Raw genomic sequence first — 19,923 nt, forward strand, 5'->3', positions numbered from 1 at the left:
ACCACAAAAAGTAAGAAGTCCGGCAGTTAGTTTAATTTTTGTTTTGTCATTTCCAGTTGCAGTGCATAACGCAAATAATGTTTTTATTTCTCTCCATATCATCTGATCAATCTTACTCAGTTTGGTGCACATGACAGTGTATGATCACAATTCATATCTTTCTTCGAGCATTTCAATAACATGTAACTGTCAAAATAATATGTACTTATAGCCAACGTTCTCCACAAATTATCTCACGTAGACGATGAAAACTCAGGGAGTTTGGCGTTCTACAATGGGCCCCAATGATCATATACTTCCTTTCATTTAACATTGACGCGGAGATATCATCGGTCTTTGGTATCCATTCGTGCGCGTTCTGTCCTGTTTAATTGGCAATAAACCAAAGAAGTTAAGTGTGATTTGACTGTGCTTCTCTATATATCTATAGAACGCTTATTTAGAATTTACAAGTAAGTTTCAGGAGAACAATTTGGCAAGACATGGCAATATTTATCAACTATGACATTTACGTAGTGTCATGCATTAAAAAAAGGAGATTAAAAAGACCAAAGTTACAAGTTGACAGGTGACTAGGAAATTGATATAATGATTTAAAAAGCCAGCATGCAAACAGATAAATCCTTAAATCAAAGAGCAAATGAGGGAATGGAAGATTGGGATAGAAATCATTCCGATTTCAAACATGTAGACAATTATTACAAGTCAAGCCAAATAACAAAGAAAAATACATTTATAGCTAGACCCTATGGCGGAGTTTAACATAACAATGTCCACAAACAACAAAGATAGCTTCAAAGTCACTTTTGCTTGGAATTCTAGAAAGAAAGGCACATAATCAAGAAGATCTCTCTCGTTTAAAGGGTTTAACACAATTTGAAAAGTGGCACGTTCTTTGGCGGCAACATGTGCTCTGAACGTAGGTAAGAATGACGCATCAACCTTGTCAATTTCTCTGTATTATATCCATGATGAGATTTGATGGGTAAAGTGTGGAAGAGATTGCTTGTGAATGACTCATGAAAGTATATAATGTACATATATGTGATGTATTGGTCATTAATCTATACTGATTCCGGAGGCTACAAATGAATACGGCCTTAAATAGATTCAAGGGTATTATTCGCATTCCCTGTGTCATTTCAAGAGTGCAAAATTGGCAGATCGCAACAGAATGTATTGGGACTGTTTTTATAAGGAAATATATAAGGACAGATATTTGAATCGAAATTATTCTAACCATCTAATTGCTCATTTCCTATGTGGTGATGCTGCTGAGGGTGAATATAATCATGGCAATCAGTGTCGACGTCGCTGTCTTACAGAAAATGGCACCTAGATTTTGATCACATAGAAGATAATTGTCAATACTCTCTATAAATATCGCAATCTTGTCTGATTGTTGTAAAAATCTATATCCAGCCCTTCTTGTGATTTGAGATAAGTATAGTCTGTTCAAACATTGAACAATATAACCTTTCCATCATTTAGGGTAGCGCCCTCTGTGATCCGAACCTCTGCAACACAAAAACTAAACTTTTAAACAAAGCATTAATGGACACACGCTGGAGATTAATGTTCGTAATGCGCAAGAAAAATTGTATATCTCGTCAGAGTATCATAATAGCCTTCACTTAAAGCTTTTATATAATTTATGGAAGGGAGTAAAGGAACTAGGCAATATCTATATCTTGTACGTGGGCAAACAGTATTTGCATCATTATGATCAAGAGTCAAACTAAATTCGCAATATTACGTGACACAGCCTTCAGAATGTCTTCGTCATCACTGACGCTTCCATCACTCTCATCGCTTTGCCCAACCCATGTCCCTTCGGATTCCTCATCGTCTCGGTTTGCATTATCTGAGGGGTTCAACGATGAGCCTTCGAGAGATGCGAGGACTGCACTTCCTTGGTACCAGTCTTGCTCAAAGTGGTTCTGCGTAGAGTTCCACCCGTAGTCTAAAGGACTGCCGTACTGGCTTTCTTCCACATTCTGGCCACTCACTGAGCTCTTCGGATGTGATGTTTTAGTGCTGTGGCACAGAAAGAGAAGAGCAGTTGATTTTCTTCAGTCTTGCAAGGGGACCTTTGTCATCTCCATTGCTCATTCGCTTGAAGACATTGTATAATATCTGGCGTTGTTCATGTCCGATGTTGCAAATCCATACAGTGAGCAGATGAAGAATGTGGCAGCTAAAATATCTACTTCCTCGTTTGAGAGAGACTGGAAAGCTTTGATGTGTGTTGCACTATTTTTCATCTTTTGATAGGGTTTCACTTTCCCTTTCCTGGGGAAACGTGAAGTGAAATAGCAACCTGTCAGGGAGACCAATATAAGTGCATCGGTAATGGCAGGTTGCTTCTTTTCGAGAACTGCTTCAATTTTTGAGACATCAACGTACCTTCAGTTATTGCCCGAACCAAAGTCCATAATCATTTTTTTTTCATCCGACCTGGTACAGTACAGCAAGATGATGAAGACGTCTGTATCACTGGACCTCACCAAGATATTGCCCTTTGAAATCCTATTTTTTGCCTATTAGCTTCTTTATGATGGCCTTGCAAGTGACTCGACATATCTGCTTGCAGTTGGTTGTTGTCATTCCTCAGTTCTACACAGTTTCCGCCATGAGAAACATGAGGGTCCATGTAAACTTCCTATGCGGTCAGTTGCTTGTCGTTTTTCGGTTGAATAAACCTCCTGGGCCCCCGGTCTAACTCTATTATCATTTAGAAAGAATAGGCAATTCAGACAGTTTAGATCTATGTGGTGTCTTTGTGAGGATGGTAACTGCGATTTAACTAAGAGGTAGATATTGTGGTATACATGGAGGCCGTGATCGAATCTACGGCGTCGAATGTTTTCGACCACTAATCCTTGACTTGCGTCGGCTCGTCGATGACACGCTGCTGTCGACCGACAGCTTTCTCGACATCCTTCCGTTCTCGGACGAGGTCGGAGAAAAAGTGGAGGTTGACGACACGTCGGATAATGAGTTCAAGGTCGCCTTGAAGGCGAGGACGTCGGACACGGCCCGCTTCTTGTAGTCCTCCCAGTCCGTGTGGAGCTGGAGGTGTTCCTGCAGAGTCTCCCCCAGCGGGTATGGCCGGACGATCTCCTTGAGGTGTCGGTAGACGTACTGGTTAGCCTGCTCGAGGAAGAACCGCTTGTTGATCATGATACACTCGGCACCCCGACTGACCTGCCAAGGGGAAAACATAAAGCGAAGGTAGAATCTTAAATCCACCACCAACAACAACAATAACAACAGCAACAACGACAAGTCATAAACTCATTTACTATCACGTCAAATGGAAAATCATTTTAAGCTAAATAGTCGACACTTAAAGTTTACATCCACTACTAAAAGAACAGGAACACCTACTACTTCTATAATTATAAGAACAGCAGATACTACCACTACAACGACGATGATATGAATACTCAGTGACTATAAAATGTGTAGAATATTTTCATAATACAGTTGCAGTGATGGTAGTAGGTTTAGAAGACTGTCATTCCTTTGGAAACTCACCAAGCTCAAGCTAGGCTGATCCACGTCAATAAAACCACATTCACGACACAACATTGGAAGACCCTGTGGAGAAATACGACACAAAGAAACGTTGTTTGAAACAAATTCATAAGATGTCAGTTATTATCACTGATATAATCATCATTATCATAATCATTACTGTTGCCATTTGCATATATCATCATTATCATCATCATTGTTATCCAAAATTACAAATCCACCGTCAACACAATCGTAATTGTTATTCTCTTGATTATCTGTAATATTACAATCGTTATCAATATTCTTATTGTTACTTACGAAGACGTCCTTCTGGCGTAGCACGTCAATTTGCACAAAGACCACTTTCTCCGCCTGTTTCACCTACAGAGAAATGAACAGTAAGTAAGATATCTGAGGCCGCAATCCACTGTAAAGGAGGAAGTAACTTTAAACTTGAGATGAGCTAATTTGATGAGAAGCGGTTTTCTGCACGAAGTTGACTTGACGTTGACCTAATCTTTATGTCAGTATATTAAGTGCATTCCAGAGTCAACAAAACAGTGAGCGGGTGTCTTTTCTGTCGTGGAATATATTAACTGTGTCTGTATAGTTTTGCTAAACTATATTTCAACTATTCACTGTTGTGACTTTGTTGACGATGTTTGTTTGTTTGGTAAATAAATTTCATTTCATTTCATTTCATTTCATTTCATATCATATCTCTCTTCCTGCATCGATCATAGACATGGACATACCGTTATTTTTGCTTCCTGTGCATTACGAAGACGCGAAAATGTCACAATGCGCTAGGGTAGTAATGTACTTATGAAGGCCTCTGTGTCAGTTCGCGAAAACGACATCTCGCGAAAATGTCCTTGACCTCATTTGTGAAAATATCTGTACGCGAATATAATAGCGTATACAATATTCAAATGCATGTTTAATTGCAATCATTATTTTGTTTATTCAGTTGACAAGAAGAATGAAAATAAGGTTTGAACTTTGAAACGAGTATCTCTATTCACTGTATGCTCGTCAAACCTTTCCAACAAACTCATGCAAAGTAACATAATGATATATACTGTGTTTGTTTTACTTGAAAATTTGACATGATTTCACATCATATTTAGGAATAGTTTTATATCAAACATTATCTTGGTTTACGAGTAAGAGATAGAACTGGTATAGATATATTGATAGCGTGTATATGAATAATCATTCATGTATGTACATAGAAACACAGTACAAATACATCTAATGTCAAGTCACGAGCAAAGCCAACCTCATCTCCAGGACTTGATCTTCTTCGTCGTGGCGTCATGTCATTGATCGAGATCGACGGAGCCTCGGACGATATCGATGATTTCCGTCTTCTGCTGTCGATTTTCGAACCTAGATAAAGGGAAATTAAAATATCCGTTTAAATCCTTAATCGTATATACATATATATATATATATATATATATATGCGTGTGTGTAATTCGAGCATCATTGCAAATTATCTTTATTGATTTTCCATGTGAAAATATAGTCATATTTTAAAATCATTACAAGACTTAATATCTTCAACCATTAAGAAAAAAAAACCATGAAAAATTCTTTCCAAATTGTGATCCATGATCACTTGAACACTTGATATAATTTTGATATTTTTTTTTTGAAACTGGAGTTTCCCGTTGTCTTATGGTAGATAGTATATCGCAATGGAAAGTTTACAAAAGTGACAAAACAAATAATTTGTATGCATGTATCACTGTTAAGTTAATCCAGTATTCACTGAAGGTTTATGTAAGGAGAGGGTCTAGCTCAGTTGGTTTGCAGTAACCACCTTAATTCCTTTCTTTTATAAATGAGTGTGGTCTTGGCAAGTCTGGACCGGTTCATTAGATGTCTGGATCTAGATATTTTCTTCTTCTTCGAAGATAAGAATATTCTCCCTGATAGAGATCAGAAAACACTGATCCAAAACGTCGAAAATGTAGGTCCTTGAATTAAATTTGATATGAATAAAATTAATGTAAAACATAAGTAGAATACTGGAATGTGTCCTCCCTGACAAAGGATGTACCCCAATTTAAATACTAGCATAGCATAGCATAGCATAGCATAGATAGATAGATAGATAGATAGACAGATAGATAGATAGATAGATAGAAGATAGATAGATAGATAGACAGATAGAAGATAGATAGATAGATAGACAGACAGAAGATAGATAGATAGATAGAAAGATAGATAGATAGATAGAAGATAGATAGATAGATAGATAGATGGATAGATAGAAGATAGATAGATAGATAGATAGAAGATAGATAGATAGATAGAAGATAGATAAATAGATAGATAGATAGACAGATAGAAGATAGATAGAAGATAGATAGATAGATAGATAGATAGAAGATAGATAGATAGATAGATAGATAGACAGATAACAAGACAGTCTCCCTTATCTTTCCTCCAATCTTTTCTTTCCCTTTTATTTGAGTCGTCAACAATCACTGCTTTTTTTCCTCCAATCTTTTAAATCCTGAGTCACAATTGGTCAACTGAAACTGCAAATTGAAAGCACTTAGGTAAATGATATTCTATCCCGTTAGTCTGACGAGGGGGCGTCCTACCTATGTGTAATCCATCACGAGGTCTGAATGATGATGACTTGTCCGCGTCAGGCGTGAAAAGCGTTCGTGATTTTCCCGCCAAAACGGTACTCTGCGTCTCCCTCAGCTGTTTGATCACGTGGCAGGATCCCTGAGGAGCAATTTGAAACAATAATCAGTTATAGTGTGTCTCTTCTTGTTCTTTTCTTTTCTACAGTTCTGATCCAGGAATGAAAATCTGTAACAACTTAAAGATCTTTAGGTGTCCAAAACTCCTCAATAGTCTTCTCCATGATATTGTCTTCCACAATTAGGAAAAACAATTGAAAAGAATGATACATGTTTGACGATTTATCAGCCCTACCAACAGAGACAAGGAGTGACTGAAAACAAATCAACTAAATTATAACTCGACTGTAGATAACTTCAAAGAGTTTGTTAGCTCTGTTCATGATGTAATCACAATAGGTAGGCCCCCACCATATCCAGACCCTTCAGGTTCCGTAACCTCGATATAAACTATAAGTGGAAAAATGAGCAAAGAAACTTGAATTCTATCGGGATTCGAACCCGAGACCTCCAGATTGCCAGCCCGGTGCTCTTCCGACTGAGCTACAGAAAGCCCTAGTACAATGTTCGTCCCAGAAACCCTAAATTCTAAATGCTCGGATGGTCAGAAGCTATATAGCAGTGTGTTTGTGTGTGACACACACGCACACACTTAAACCTGGCATAAACCCGAAGGATAATTCAACTTGGGATATATGCGAGGGATCACCGAAGTGATGCAGCTTTTTGAGTATGTAACAAACGCAAACAGAAGAAAACTGACCAGAAATGAATATAATTTATTAGTGGAAAAAATGAGCATTCCATTCCATCGTGATTCGAACCAGAGACCTCCGGATTGCCAGTCTTGTGCTCTTTCGACTGAGCTGTAGAAAGCTCTAGTACAGCGTTCGTCCCAGAAACCCGAGCATCCCGATTAAATCCCATTTTCTTTGCTCATTTTCCGCTGATAAATTATATTTATTTCTGGTCAGTTTTCTTCTCTATAAATTGACAGATGTGCAATTAATGTCATGAATATTGTTGCTCTTTCTCTTTTTGGGATCATGAGTCTGTCACGATAACTGCTCTTCTGGCTTGCTGCGCTCGATCTTTTCAGCTTGTAGAGATGAATCAGTTCTAACATCACAATCACTACTACTACACATATCAAACCTGGGAGGATCTCCATGCCACCTAATGCACATCTCTTGACTTCAAACTTACTGACTTGATAATGTACAGCCAATCCGACGCATTGCTGTCTTTCACAATCACAGAACCGGTTCTAATAAAAAAAGGATAAAATACATGTAGAGATATAAAGTTTAGTGTATAGTATACAGTTTTAAAACATTTGCATGTATCTCTCTCTGTATATATATATATATATATATATATATATATATATATATACATATAATATGATATAATATAGTGTAATATGATATGATATAATATGATATAATATAATATAATATAATATAATATAATATAATATATATGATAATATAATATAATACAATATAATATAATATATTATAATATAATATGATATAATACGATATAATATGATATAATATGATATAATAATAGCATTGTTGGTCTCTGCGTAGAAGTTTTGTCGGGGAACTTACTTGAAGAAATGTATGAGGCACATCTGGGGATGATGATTGAGTTTCGTCACCGGCCAGCCTTTTAGAAAGGGCAGCGTCCTGTTCAGCAACACAAAATGATAGACACAGGACCGTTTATATCACGATACAAAAAAATAAAATAAAAAGATAGACGGAGCACTAAATAATTTCGTTCATCCTTTCGGTGAAAATGTTTCCCTAGTCATCATTATCATTGTCATTATTACTATTATTATTATTATTATTGTTATTATTATATTATCATTATCATTATTATCATTATTGTTATTATCATTATCATTATTAGTATTGTTATCATCATAATGATGATGATAATAATAATGATATCATCACTATCGTTATTATTACTATTATCATTATTGTTATAACTGTAGTAATTACTACTGCTACTACTGCAACTACTTTTACCACTATCGGTTTCATGTGTTCATATCTAAAGTCGATGGAAATACATAAATGAAAATACGTCACACAAGTCCCAGTGTTCATGAATAGTACTGCGTGTTTTCCTGATGTTTTAACAGCGTATGAAAATTCTTTGAAAGGCTAAATATCTCACGATAAAGTATAATATTCTGATGATATGCATCAACTGTAGAAGGTACCATAACATATAGAACTTCTTTTGCAGTATGCAAGCATCGAAATGCAATGGTTTGGGTCCATCAATGACTAAATTCACGAATGTCCCTATTTGGTTTGAAGACAAAGGATATTTTAGAAACGCTCTTTGATGTTACTTTCCTCAAATGCTCTGCAAATGATGAGGTTTATATTCAGCATAGTGTGTCAATAATCTGTATTTGCCACAGTCAATAACGTTCAACACATAAAAAAGGTCTGGGGCGAAATGTAGTCACGCGTTCTGGCACGATGCAGAACAACGCCATCTTGCGTTTGCAGTGAGATACATGCGATAAGGCAATAACGGCGTTGCTTACCGTAAAAATGTGAGATGTTCGAATTCCTTTCCGCTTTCTCCTTCTCCCATGAACATATCGAGGAAATCCTGTACAAGGAAGAATGGCAAACATGGAAACATTTGACTTCAGTGCGGAATGAGTTAGAATGAGGAGATAAAGTGCACATTAAGTGCGATGGAAATTGATTCGTGTTGTATCTGGAGCATAATATGCATGCTCACCATTAAGACACAGGACAAATAGATATCATTACGTTTTAATGCAAAGTCTACAGCGGTATCAAACTCTCTCGCTCTTCAAAAATAGTTGAGCTGGGATTTCCGATCTAAAGGTCTTTACCAAAAATTGTGTAAAAGTTTTTCTGCTAACTAAAAGCACAATGTGGACCAGACAACCCATGAATTTTACATCAGGGACCGACTTCAAATTTTTGTATTACAGTATTGCTTTTTATCAACTTGCGGAGACCGCAATTTCTTGCTTTACATACACACTGACTGATGAAGACATGCGCTCATCCGAAAGACATTTTTTGTTTCTTTTTCAATTCTCTGCTTTATTTCTCATTATCCAATCGTTTCAATGGAAGAACAACATAAAAAGCCTGGTAACAAGTCGCTCCCAAGACAACTGTCTACCTCTTTCTCGATCGCGATCAACTGGCAAGGTGTCTCGGCAGTGATGGTGTTGGGCCTCAAATCCCCGTGCAGGAGTTCGCGCTCCCCGAAACAGTCGCCCTTCCGAAACCTGCCGATCTCTGTCGTGACGGCTTCGTTATTCATCGGATCGCACTCGGTTTTCTTCACGGAAACTTGAGGAGGTCGAGGTAGGGGGCAAAGAACGAAGGCCTCCGTAATATGTTGAAATAAGAAACTATAGCCAACATGAGTAACAAAATGAAGATGCAGCCTGCGAAGTTCATCATTTTTATTGATCGCCTTTCGCTAGGATATTTAAACTCTACTATCCTTCTTCCGAGCTACAGTATCTATCTTTGGTGATAGGTTCTAGAATTTCATGAGTATCGATCGTTCAAACAAATTTTGTTGAATGAAAATTATCACTTATGAGGGGAATAGAAAATTATAATCTCCACAATCATTCGTCATTAGTCATAATTTTTTTCAACTTTGACAATGATAAAGGTATCGATTGGTACCTGTCACGTCCCTCCCTTCGGCTCCACCCCCATCTTCCCAACAATATTCCCAAAGCGATTTTGCCTTCAATATTCAAAGTAAACAGGTGAAAAGGTGAAATGTCGTGAAGCACTGATACAAATGCAAACAATAATGTTAGAAAAGTAAAGTACATTGGAAAGCATAGTGGAAAAGGCAAATATTACAAGCCATTACTAGCAATTCAAGTTGGTATTTGACAAGAAACTTGTCCAATTCATGTTCTGTCGAGCGTGAATTACAATACATGTACATCCTGTTTACAAAGGACCCTATCAAGAAATATTGGTGTACTCTGGAAGTTGAAAGATCTCTTATCAGAACGATCCCTGATTATTTTATACAATTCTTTAATTTTGCCTCATATATTGTATTCAAATATTGTATGGGGAAATTGTAGTATTACTAAACTGAATTCATTGTATTTACTCCAAAAGCGTGCTATTCGTATTATTACTAATTCCACATATTTATCTCATACAGATCCTTTATTTCATCGTTTGCATACTTTGAAGCTTCAGGACATCCACATTTTACAAACAGGTATATTTATGTACAAGTATGCAACAAATCAACTTCCCTCTTTATTTCATAATATTTTTCACTTAAATTCGAATATACACACATATCCAACTCGCCGTTCGACAGATTTTCACCTTGTAAACCCCAAAACTGTTTTAGCTCAGAAATCAATTAGACATTACGGTCCCGATGTCTGGAATAACCTACCTGGGGGGTGTTGCAAGAAAGTTGCAATCAATTGCAAATAATTGCTAATTTTGAAACAACCATTCTGATTGGCTCAGGGTCTGCCCTATTACAAAGACATGCATGCAACAATGATTTTGACTGGCCAGTGACAATCAGTTGCAAGTTGCGTTTAAACGCAAAGTTTCTAGCAACGGGGCCCTGATCAATTAAAGCAGTGTACTTCACTGTTTTCCTTCAAAGCTCATTTAAAAAAGTATTTATTATTGAAATATGTTTCCAGTTAGTAGTCTTTGATCAATGTACTTTTTCTTCTTTTTTTCTGAAGTCTCAGTAAGCCCTGATCCATGCAAAGTGTTTTTTTAATTTTTTTTTTCATTCCCTCCCGTTCCTTTCCTTGATAATGATATTGCATACATTCATTAAAGCGTATACCTTACCCCCAAAATAGGCATGCTACAGCCTTTATTCTCTCTTGCACTGTCACCTGCACACACAACGCACTGTCACTCGCACACACCTACACTTTATTGTCTACTATACCATGCAGCAGTCAATGGTGCTGCGTGCTGTTTTTTTTTTCTAGTTTTAAAGCGCCAAGTCACTATTTTTCTTTTCTGTTTTTTTTTCTGTAGCAAAATGTGTTTTGTGTATTAAGATTAAGAGTTTTATGAGTACATATATAATTGGTGTTGTATTACATTGGTATTACATATTCAGATAGGGCCTCATCCACGTCAAGCTCTGCTTATGATGACGGTCCCCTGTATTGATTTCTCCTTTGTTAATAGATACAGTATGCCTTAATATGTTATTTTGATTCATAATTATGCCACTTCAGACTGAATGTTGTTACGCAAATGATTTTTCTTTGTATTGATTTGTATGTATCTGTATCATTTTGTTTTCATTTGCAATTGTATTCGGAGAAAGAAAATGCAGAAATAAACCAAACAAACAAACAAACAAACATGAACATGTTGTTAATCCTGTCTGGTTATGTATATTATTGTTACTCCCATGTCAAACTCAAAATATTGTATCTTGTACATTCTGTTGGAAAGAAAAAGTGAAAATAAAGTTTGAATTGAATTGAATTGAAGTAAACTCACCGACGCCTTGAACCAGGAAGTAAAAATTCTCGGAAATGTGACCTTGTCGGATGATAACTTTCTTTTCCGGGACGCTATCAAATCAGAGTAGAATTAAAAAAAAAAAAGAAGAGAGATAATAAGTGAAATTTCTCCCAATCCGTTACATCCTTGCCAACGTTCATTTACCAGGCGTATGTAACAATCATTGTGTCAACTTCAAGCATCTCCCGGAATAGACAAAAATTCAAGAGAAAACACAACAAAACAAAGATGTTCACTTCAATACTGCTGAACAATGTATTCTAACATTCCATGACAAATGTTGCAAACGGAAACATAGATTATCATATCTAAGACACACACAGACATCTCACCGGCATTAGAGACGTAAAATAATAATTGGCAAAGTTCGTAAGTCATCGGTCTCAGGTTTTCACGTCTTGATTTTGCGCTACGTTCTGCAAGTGTAAATTAAGTACTGCTTTTCTTGTCATGCTTGTTTATTTCTTTCAAGCAATTGTTTTAAATCACAACAACTACGGATAAAGAGAGATAAACAACCTATGGTCAATCTCTCTTATGTGGAATCTTTCAGGAACTTTTGAATCCAAGGCAATAGACTCTCACGTTTGTTTTGATCTTTGCCGAAAGACAGGGTTGTTTGCGTAAAGAGAATAGAAAAAGGTCGACGAAGCAGTGAGAAAAAAAAAACAGGTTTGCCGATTTCACGTCAGGTTAAAGTCGATTTTGTTAAAGCAACTTTTCCTGATTGTGTAACATTTGCATCAACATATGTCACCATCCAGCGTGCTACTCGACTCGTAACTGCTACACTCCTTTTCATTTTCCCAAGACGTGTCTGAGCACGGACGCCTTTTTTTAATGCACTCTTTGTCATAACGAGGTCGAATCTGACCACGCTTGATAGCTTGAATCAGTTGATATGCAGTCACCGGAAGTTATACTATTGTTTACAACGAACGCCTGGATTGAAAACGTAAGACGTATTTTTGTAGACTTATAAGTACCTGTACGAAAAAGCAACTCGGACCAACTTCTCTTGGATGTGAAGCGGATATTCTGCAAACGATGATATGGATTGAAGTCCTTTCAGAGCCTGTAAACATGGTATAAAGGCAAGAAGAAGACAGGCGAAATTATTGGAGCAGGTAGAAATCTACTATTTTTTTAATTCATTACTTTATTGATTCATTTATTTAATCAAACACTCAATCAATGATAAGGGGGTGCAAGAGTATACGTGATATAACAGAAAGACTGACAGGCAGACATGGAGACGATATAACTGACAAATTTGGATCAGTTGATTGATTTATATATTTAAAAAGACATGGAAGCTACATGTAGATGATGAACTGAATTCAGTTAAATCAGTTCAGAGAAGGAATTCACTTACACCAAACTGATCTGAAATGAAATACATGAAGAATAAACACGAATCTCAATCGAAAATGTGAAACAGTAACCACATGGAAGCTAGGTGATGAACTGAGTTAGAATGAAATCAGTTGAACCAAACTGAAGTGAACTGAAATAAAATTAACTCGAATCTCAATCGAAAATGTGAGATAATAATAAGCCTTATCTATTTCACATTTACGAAAGAAGACCAAGAAGGAATACCAAGGCAAGTTGTGTGCACCCTTCATTTCATACCACTTAAATGTCTGAATGATATATGACGAGGGCCTCCTATTGAGGGCACTTCCGAAAAAGGTGACCATAGCAACTTACCTGTCCAATAAAATTCCATATTTTCATTACTTACCAGCCGCAGTTGATCGGGACGTCTTTCCTCTGGCTCCAGAGAGAGGGCGTTCTTGACCTCTTGGGTCATCATGATCTGAAATGAACATGGCGTAAGAATGTGGTTCAATGATGGCTCTCAATATATTCATCAGATATTATTTTCCATCTAGCTACACTTTGCTGACTGAACATGTACACGTACATGCACTCAAAAGATATTTCCCCATTGTGCGATTCAGTAATTGCTCTTTTGATAGCAAAACGCGTTTCTCTTCATCTGCCGGGTTTTTTTTTATGATCTCGTCAGATAGATTTAAAAGCTTCGTTAACGATATTAAGGGCATTAAATCAAAACGACGAAAAAATATTTGACAGTAAGAGATGGAATATTTGTACACTACTAAATACCTTTATAAATACTTCACGTTCAAGTTCAAGTTGTTAAATCTCTAAATTGATGATACAATGAAATATGTGAGTATACATACTATAATGACACAAGATCAGTACAACAATTTAATAAACATAATAAAATGTAAAAAAGAAACATGAAATTGTTAACAGCGATACAAACAAATGCTTTATGGTAAACTCCGAAACAATGTTGTTGGAAATGGAGGGGACTGATAAAAAGCATAGCTTGTAATATGCAGTCCCCTCATTAAAAAAGTGGAAAAAAAGAAATCAAATTGGGAAACTGAAATAAAACTGGGGAAATCGCCTAATAAATAGAAAAAAGACTGAGTAATACACTCACATACATACACATACACACAGACGCACATTGACAATCACGTGGTAGATCTCTTGTTAAGGAAGAAGAAAATAGATAGAAAGATTTGTGTGCAATGATGTTTATGAGAGATGACATGATTATGAAAAAAAAAACTGTTATAGGAGAACAGAAAATTGACAAAACAGGGTTAGAACCTTATTTCAAAGTTCATATCAAAGTCAATTTTGATTTACTCTTTCATGTCTACGTACTTCTGTCTTGACCTGGAAGTACTTCTTGTCGAACGTTAGTTCTTCCGGTTGATTTGAGCCATCGACATGAGACACAAATGAGAGAACCTGATCATCTTCCTCGAGCTCTGCGGTACTCCTGTCGTATCCATGTACAGCAACAGGAGAGAAATAGAGAAACGATGGTAGGTCAATGCTATGTACTGGATACTGCATCAGCAAACCAAGCGCTCATGTGTTGGTTTCAACATACACTATTTTGACTTGCAACGTTTGTTTAAATAAGGCACGTGTTGTGTTAAATTAGACGATTCAGTATTTTTGTTATTGATGACAAAATTCATAACCAGCGATATGGTATGGGGGATTTTTTTTCCTAAGTTGCCACTGGCATATACGAGGACTCTGTCATTAATACTACTCCACTTTCACGTTGTAATTATTCATCCTGAGCAAGAGAGATATTGTTGCTAAAATGTCTTTTCTTCGGAGGATGAGTGCAAGGGAAAGGTTTCGAACCCATGACCTTTGCGTAGAAGTCCAGACCCGCATCAACTCTACCACGGCACCCTAACCTTTGTAGAGTATCGACAGAATGTCCGGAAAACATCTATGGTATTTTACTATTATAGGATGATAGGAAAATGTCAAAAGCAGCTTTGACGCACGCATTCTGTTATTTGTGCACATCAATTCCTAAGCTTACACTTTACGGTAGAGTTTAAAATTGGATGTTACAGTTCTAGTTAAGCTGGGACTGCAGGTTTCCAACTTGTGTGTGTGTGTATGTGTGTGTGTGTGTGTATGCGTATGTGTGTGTGCGTGTGTGTGTTTGTGAGATAATTAGCAGGTGATTAGAAACCTCTTATGAAATATGAAAGAACGTGTAATTCTTAAAGGAATTCGCAGTTTACTTGATGAAAATTGGTCTTGAAATGGCTGAGGTATCCAAAAACATAAAAACAATCGTAATAAAATTCGACAGGCCACGACTTTTATAAGGATCTCTTTGTTTTACCTCATTTGGGGGAATCTCAGTCATTTTAACACCGATTTTCATCTAAGAAACATTTAATTCCCCTTCGAATTGTACCTTCTTTAACATTTTATAGAGTAGTTTCTAAATATCTTTCAAAATGTTAAAAGCTTAATCTTCACCTCAACCAAAACTATGCCATCCCTAGCCCAAACCTTCCAGAAAAACAATGGCAACACTTCAACAAAGAGTAGCAGAAAAAATGACACTGTCGGTCAGTGTATTGTATATTCTTGGTCTCTGGTGGGATTCTTTTTCTTTTTTTTGGGGGGGGGGGACGAAATACAGTATACTGCCGTCCTCCATGAAAGTGAGTCTTTAAGATTGCTCAGATTCATCCGCAAGATAAGATGAATGGATATCTTAATAATGTTTCAACAACATAATAATGTTTCATGAAAACTTTTACCCGAAAGGTTTTTCTAGGGATATTTCCAACTCTTTTGGCAGAGATCGAGGACGCAGGTAGCATCTTACGTCAGAGCTTACAATACCCAAATGGTGAATTTCCTATCCGTTCTTCTCATGACGTTTATATGACATCATGGCCTGATGCTGTAATATGAAATCAGAACTTCATGAGTTCTTTACTGAATTACTGAATGACTTACTGAAGTCACTGAATGACGACTGACATTTAGAAACAGTGATAACAATTTCGAAATCGCTTCTTGTTTTGTCGCGATGTGTGTTTTTCTATGTCGTTTTGTTTGTAAAAGGTGTTGTTGGCGCTGGGAAGGTACTAGTACAGAGTTTTGCTCTACCAGGCTTACAGGTGCTCAGCGCAAACATTATACGTCGCCATGGCAACGTTAATGAAACCATGTCGGTCTCGGCGACAGCTCTGCAAATATTTGCGCGTCGGAGTGAAGAGAACGCCAGTACTCTCTCACTCTCTTGCTTTCGAGAAAAGAGCTTTATAAACCTTTGTCAAAATGATACTCCGCGGAAAAATAAAGAAGAAAAGATTTAAAATCGGTGACTCCATGAGTCGGTCGAGGTGCAAAGAAGGGGTTACAAGAAGGAGTTGTGTAACATTTCACCCCCGGGTGTACAGATGATTAGTCTGTCTGTGAGAGAATGACATTCCACTTGGCTCGGTTTTGAAAAAAAAGAATAAACAAGCCCCAAACAAACCGAAGTTTGAATTGCTAGATTACAACTTGATTGACAACGAGAACGAGTTGACATAGGGGAAGTCAGAGCATTTAAAGTAAAAGGAGGAAATGGAAAGGGATCGAAACAAGAAATGATGACGCACGCATCGATCGATGTAACGGGTGAAACTAGACGTGTAAGAGGAGAAAACAATATAACGTACAGGTATATTTGACAACGGGAATGCTGAATGTTAGGACACTTAGGACGAGAATTTAGGCTCTGAGATTTGTTAAGATTAGTATGTAGGCCTATATATTACGAAGAAAGATACGATAACGAGTGTACGTAGCAGGAGACATCGATTACGACAACATTTGAAGTGATGATAGTGGTGGCGGTGGATCTTTTTTATGTCACTGAGATGATGGTGATAAAAGTGTAGCTTTACACGAAACTTTTACTCGTGGCTTTTACTTATTGCGCAATAAAAAGTTCGACCCATTTCACACAGAAAGAGGTATTCACCTATTTCACTTGAATCACAAATGTCGTATTTGTGCACAAATGTAAAAGTGCATCAATGCGTGAGTCTGTTTTACACTATATGACTCACCTGATTTTGAATGTTGTTTCGCCTTCGTATACATTTTGATCCAAAAAATAACATGGGTTAGTGTTCCTGCCAAGATATTGTAAAGAACAGTTGAAGAACAGATTAGCAACAAAAAGCAAGCACAAAACAAACAAATAAACAAAACAGTCAAACAAAAAACCAAAACGAAATCTTTCACAGTATCCGAAAATTTTCGAATAAAGCTGTAGTTTGCTTGTATACAATATGATGTCTCAAGTTTTCTGTTATGTTTTTTTTTTCGTTCATGACATAAAATAAAATTTCTTTGTTTCGTTCTAGTAGGAAAGTTTTATTTCCTTTGTCCGCTTGATACATTCCCCTGGTCGAATTATGATGAAGAAAGGGAAGTTGAGTCTATTAAATCAATATCACGTTACGACAGTAGATGGTTAGATGTCGCAATATGTTCACGTGACGAAAAAGATCTCGTCAGACGGCTACAAATATACCAATTTGCTTTATCCCAGTTGCCACGATGCCCCGTACACATGGTGACAGCGATAAATGGGTTGCTTGATCACCCAAGAGCTACTAGTACATCCGCCGCCAAGCCCGGTGTAAAGAAGGGTAAATGAACGCAAGAAAGAAATGGCAAGAAAGATTTCTACGGCTTCGTAATCAACGCGGGCACAAAGGCACTGGAAAAAAAGAAAATCTTTTGTGACAATTGAAAGAATGGATATATACGAGAGAGATGCAGGCGTACACGAACCACACAAGGAAAAAAAAACATGCGATTGTTAGAAAGGCATCGGAGGAAAAACAGAAGTTGAATAAACGAGGATAGAGAGCAGAGACTGGTAGAACAGTATGCTGCTGTTAAGAAAAGACGATGTCAACAGCTCACGTTTTCGTTTGGCCAAAAAAGAAGTAGAAAAGTTATTAGGTATCTGGCAAGATGACGCCCCAGCTCTCTCTTTCTCACTACTCTCCTCCTTCCTCTCTGAACATGCATTTTAACGTCATTTTGTTCATTGCTTCTTCTCTTGAGTGATTGCATTAATTTTCTTCTCTTTTTTGATTTCGTCTTTTCTGTCTTCTTTTACTCTTTCTCCTTCATCTTCCTCTTTTTCTTCTATTCCTCCTGTCTCATTCTTTCTCTTTTCCTCTTCCAGTTCTATTTCTTCCTCCTCTCTCCTGTTTTCTTTACCCTCTCTTCTCTGGCTATCTAATTTCCTTCTACAACAACAACAACAACAACAACAACAATTACTACTTGTAGTACTACTACTACTGCTGCTATTACTACTACTACTATTACTACTATACTACTCTTTTCTTCTTCCTTCTCCTCTGTAACTCTCTTTTATGACATCAACCATCAATCACTAGAGTATACGTAGACACTTCACCAGTTGATAAAACAGTATAATATTTCCCTATACGATTCATAATTACCTTGAAAACTATAAGGAAACTGTCATTTTTTAATTCCTATTCGACGCACAACAATGACCACATTCTTCAAACATTGCCCCTATGAATAGAGCATGAAAATATGATATGAACACAGTTAATAAAATCGGAGCTAAATTGTATTTGTATTAAACATGGTCTGTCCTAAATATCGTTACTGTTTCACGTAAGGCACTTATACGCAGATCAGGGGGGCGTTTCATCAACGAGCTCGTCGGAGGTTTTCACCGACAAATTTGCTATCAGCCAATCAGACGCAAGGATTTCACTAGCTTTTAACAGTTATCAGTGTAAATCACTGACAAAAAGTTTCATGAAACGGTCCCCTGGTGAGATCAACATTTTGTAAGGGAGCACACATGGAGATGATGATGAGCTGAAGAAGAATAAAAGAAGAAAAGGAGGAAGATATATGGAGGGAGGAGGAAGAGGAGAAGTAGGAGAAAGATGAGAGGAAATGGATGAGCCGATGTACTCACCTATTCATGGAGTTTTGCATGATGATCATTCGGACAGCTCGAATAAATTTCCATCGTGCCTTGATGAAGGAAAGTGTGCAAAAATTGCGATCAATCGTCATTATTTTATCTATATTGTCATTAGTCAAAAGTTTGTACAGTAATCAGTTTCTGCATGCTGAATAAAACAGTTACTGCATTTTGTACGTTAAAAAGATATATAATTTTTGCATCGTGATTTCTTTTTTCATCGTTTTAATGACGTATTTTTGAAGGAATATGATTGACTGCGACAATGACACGTTGTGAGTAAGTAATATTTCGCATGAGGTACATTGATTCTCTTGGAACCAAAATGTATTACCTGAAACAATTTCCATATATCTGTCTCACTCCTAATAGCCATCACATCGGTAAGGTCAGGCACAACATACATATAAATTACAGTTTGCTTTGTTATGAAAAATGAGTTTGGCGGAAATGTAATTCAAGTTACAATCGGCTGAATGTCTAACTTACCTCTTTCGCTGTGAACGGCATTGTGGAAGAGACGAAATATCAGTGAAACAAACGGGCAAATAATGAGTCAATATTTCGCTAAGGATTGTCCATCAGACAAGAACTCAAACTACAGTTTGAAATGCACTGTAGACATACACGGACACAGAGGCACGGGAACTCCGGTGGCGGTGGTCCGCATCTCGCGGCGCCCTTTCGGTAAATATTTCAACCCCGTCTGTAAGCGGCTTAGACCAGCACTGTTAGATGAACAGAGGAAGAAAAATAACAAAAACAACAAACTTTTTGGTCTTCA

At 37.0% G+C, this 19,923-nt stretch overlaps 1 protein-coding gene across 1 annotated transcript; it reads right to left on the bottom strand.

Annotated features, from left to right (window-relative positions):
• Positions 1-1,258: 1,258 nt before the first annotated feature.
• LOC139724653 (uncharacterized) lies at positions 1,259-19,231 on the bottom strand. The gene is made up of 16 exons (XM_071635784.1): positions 19,131-19,231; positions 14,486-14,603; positions 13,518-13,592; positions 12,757-12,845; positions 11,747-11,820; positions 9,387-9,559; positions 8,767-8,834; positions 7,805-7,882; positions 7,395-7,455; positions 6,141-6,270; positions 4,805-4,914; positions 3,841-3,903; positions 3,541-3,603; positions 2,888-3,207; positions 1,757-2,037; positions 1,259-1,335 (listed from the first exon to the last, which is right to left on the bottom strand). Exons 1-16 carry the CDS (start codon positions 19,229-19,231, stop codon positions 1,259-1,261), a joined length of 1,881 nt encoding a protein of 626 aa, XP_071491885.1.
• Positions 19,232-19,923: the final 692 nt, after the last annotated feature.

The sequence above is a fragment of the Diadema antillarum genome, unplaced genomic scaffold, assembly GCF_040938485.1.
Source record: "Diadema antillarum isolate AM-2024a unplaced genomic scaffold, OU_Dant_1.0 scf00000226, whole genome shotgun sequence".
NCBI classification, from domain to species: domain Eukaryota; kingdom Metazoa; phylum Echinodermata; class Echinoidea; order Diadematoida; family Diadematidae; genus Diadema; species Diadema antillarum.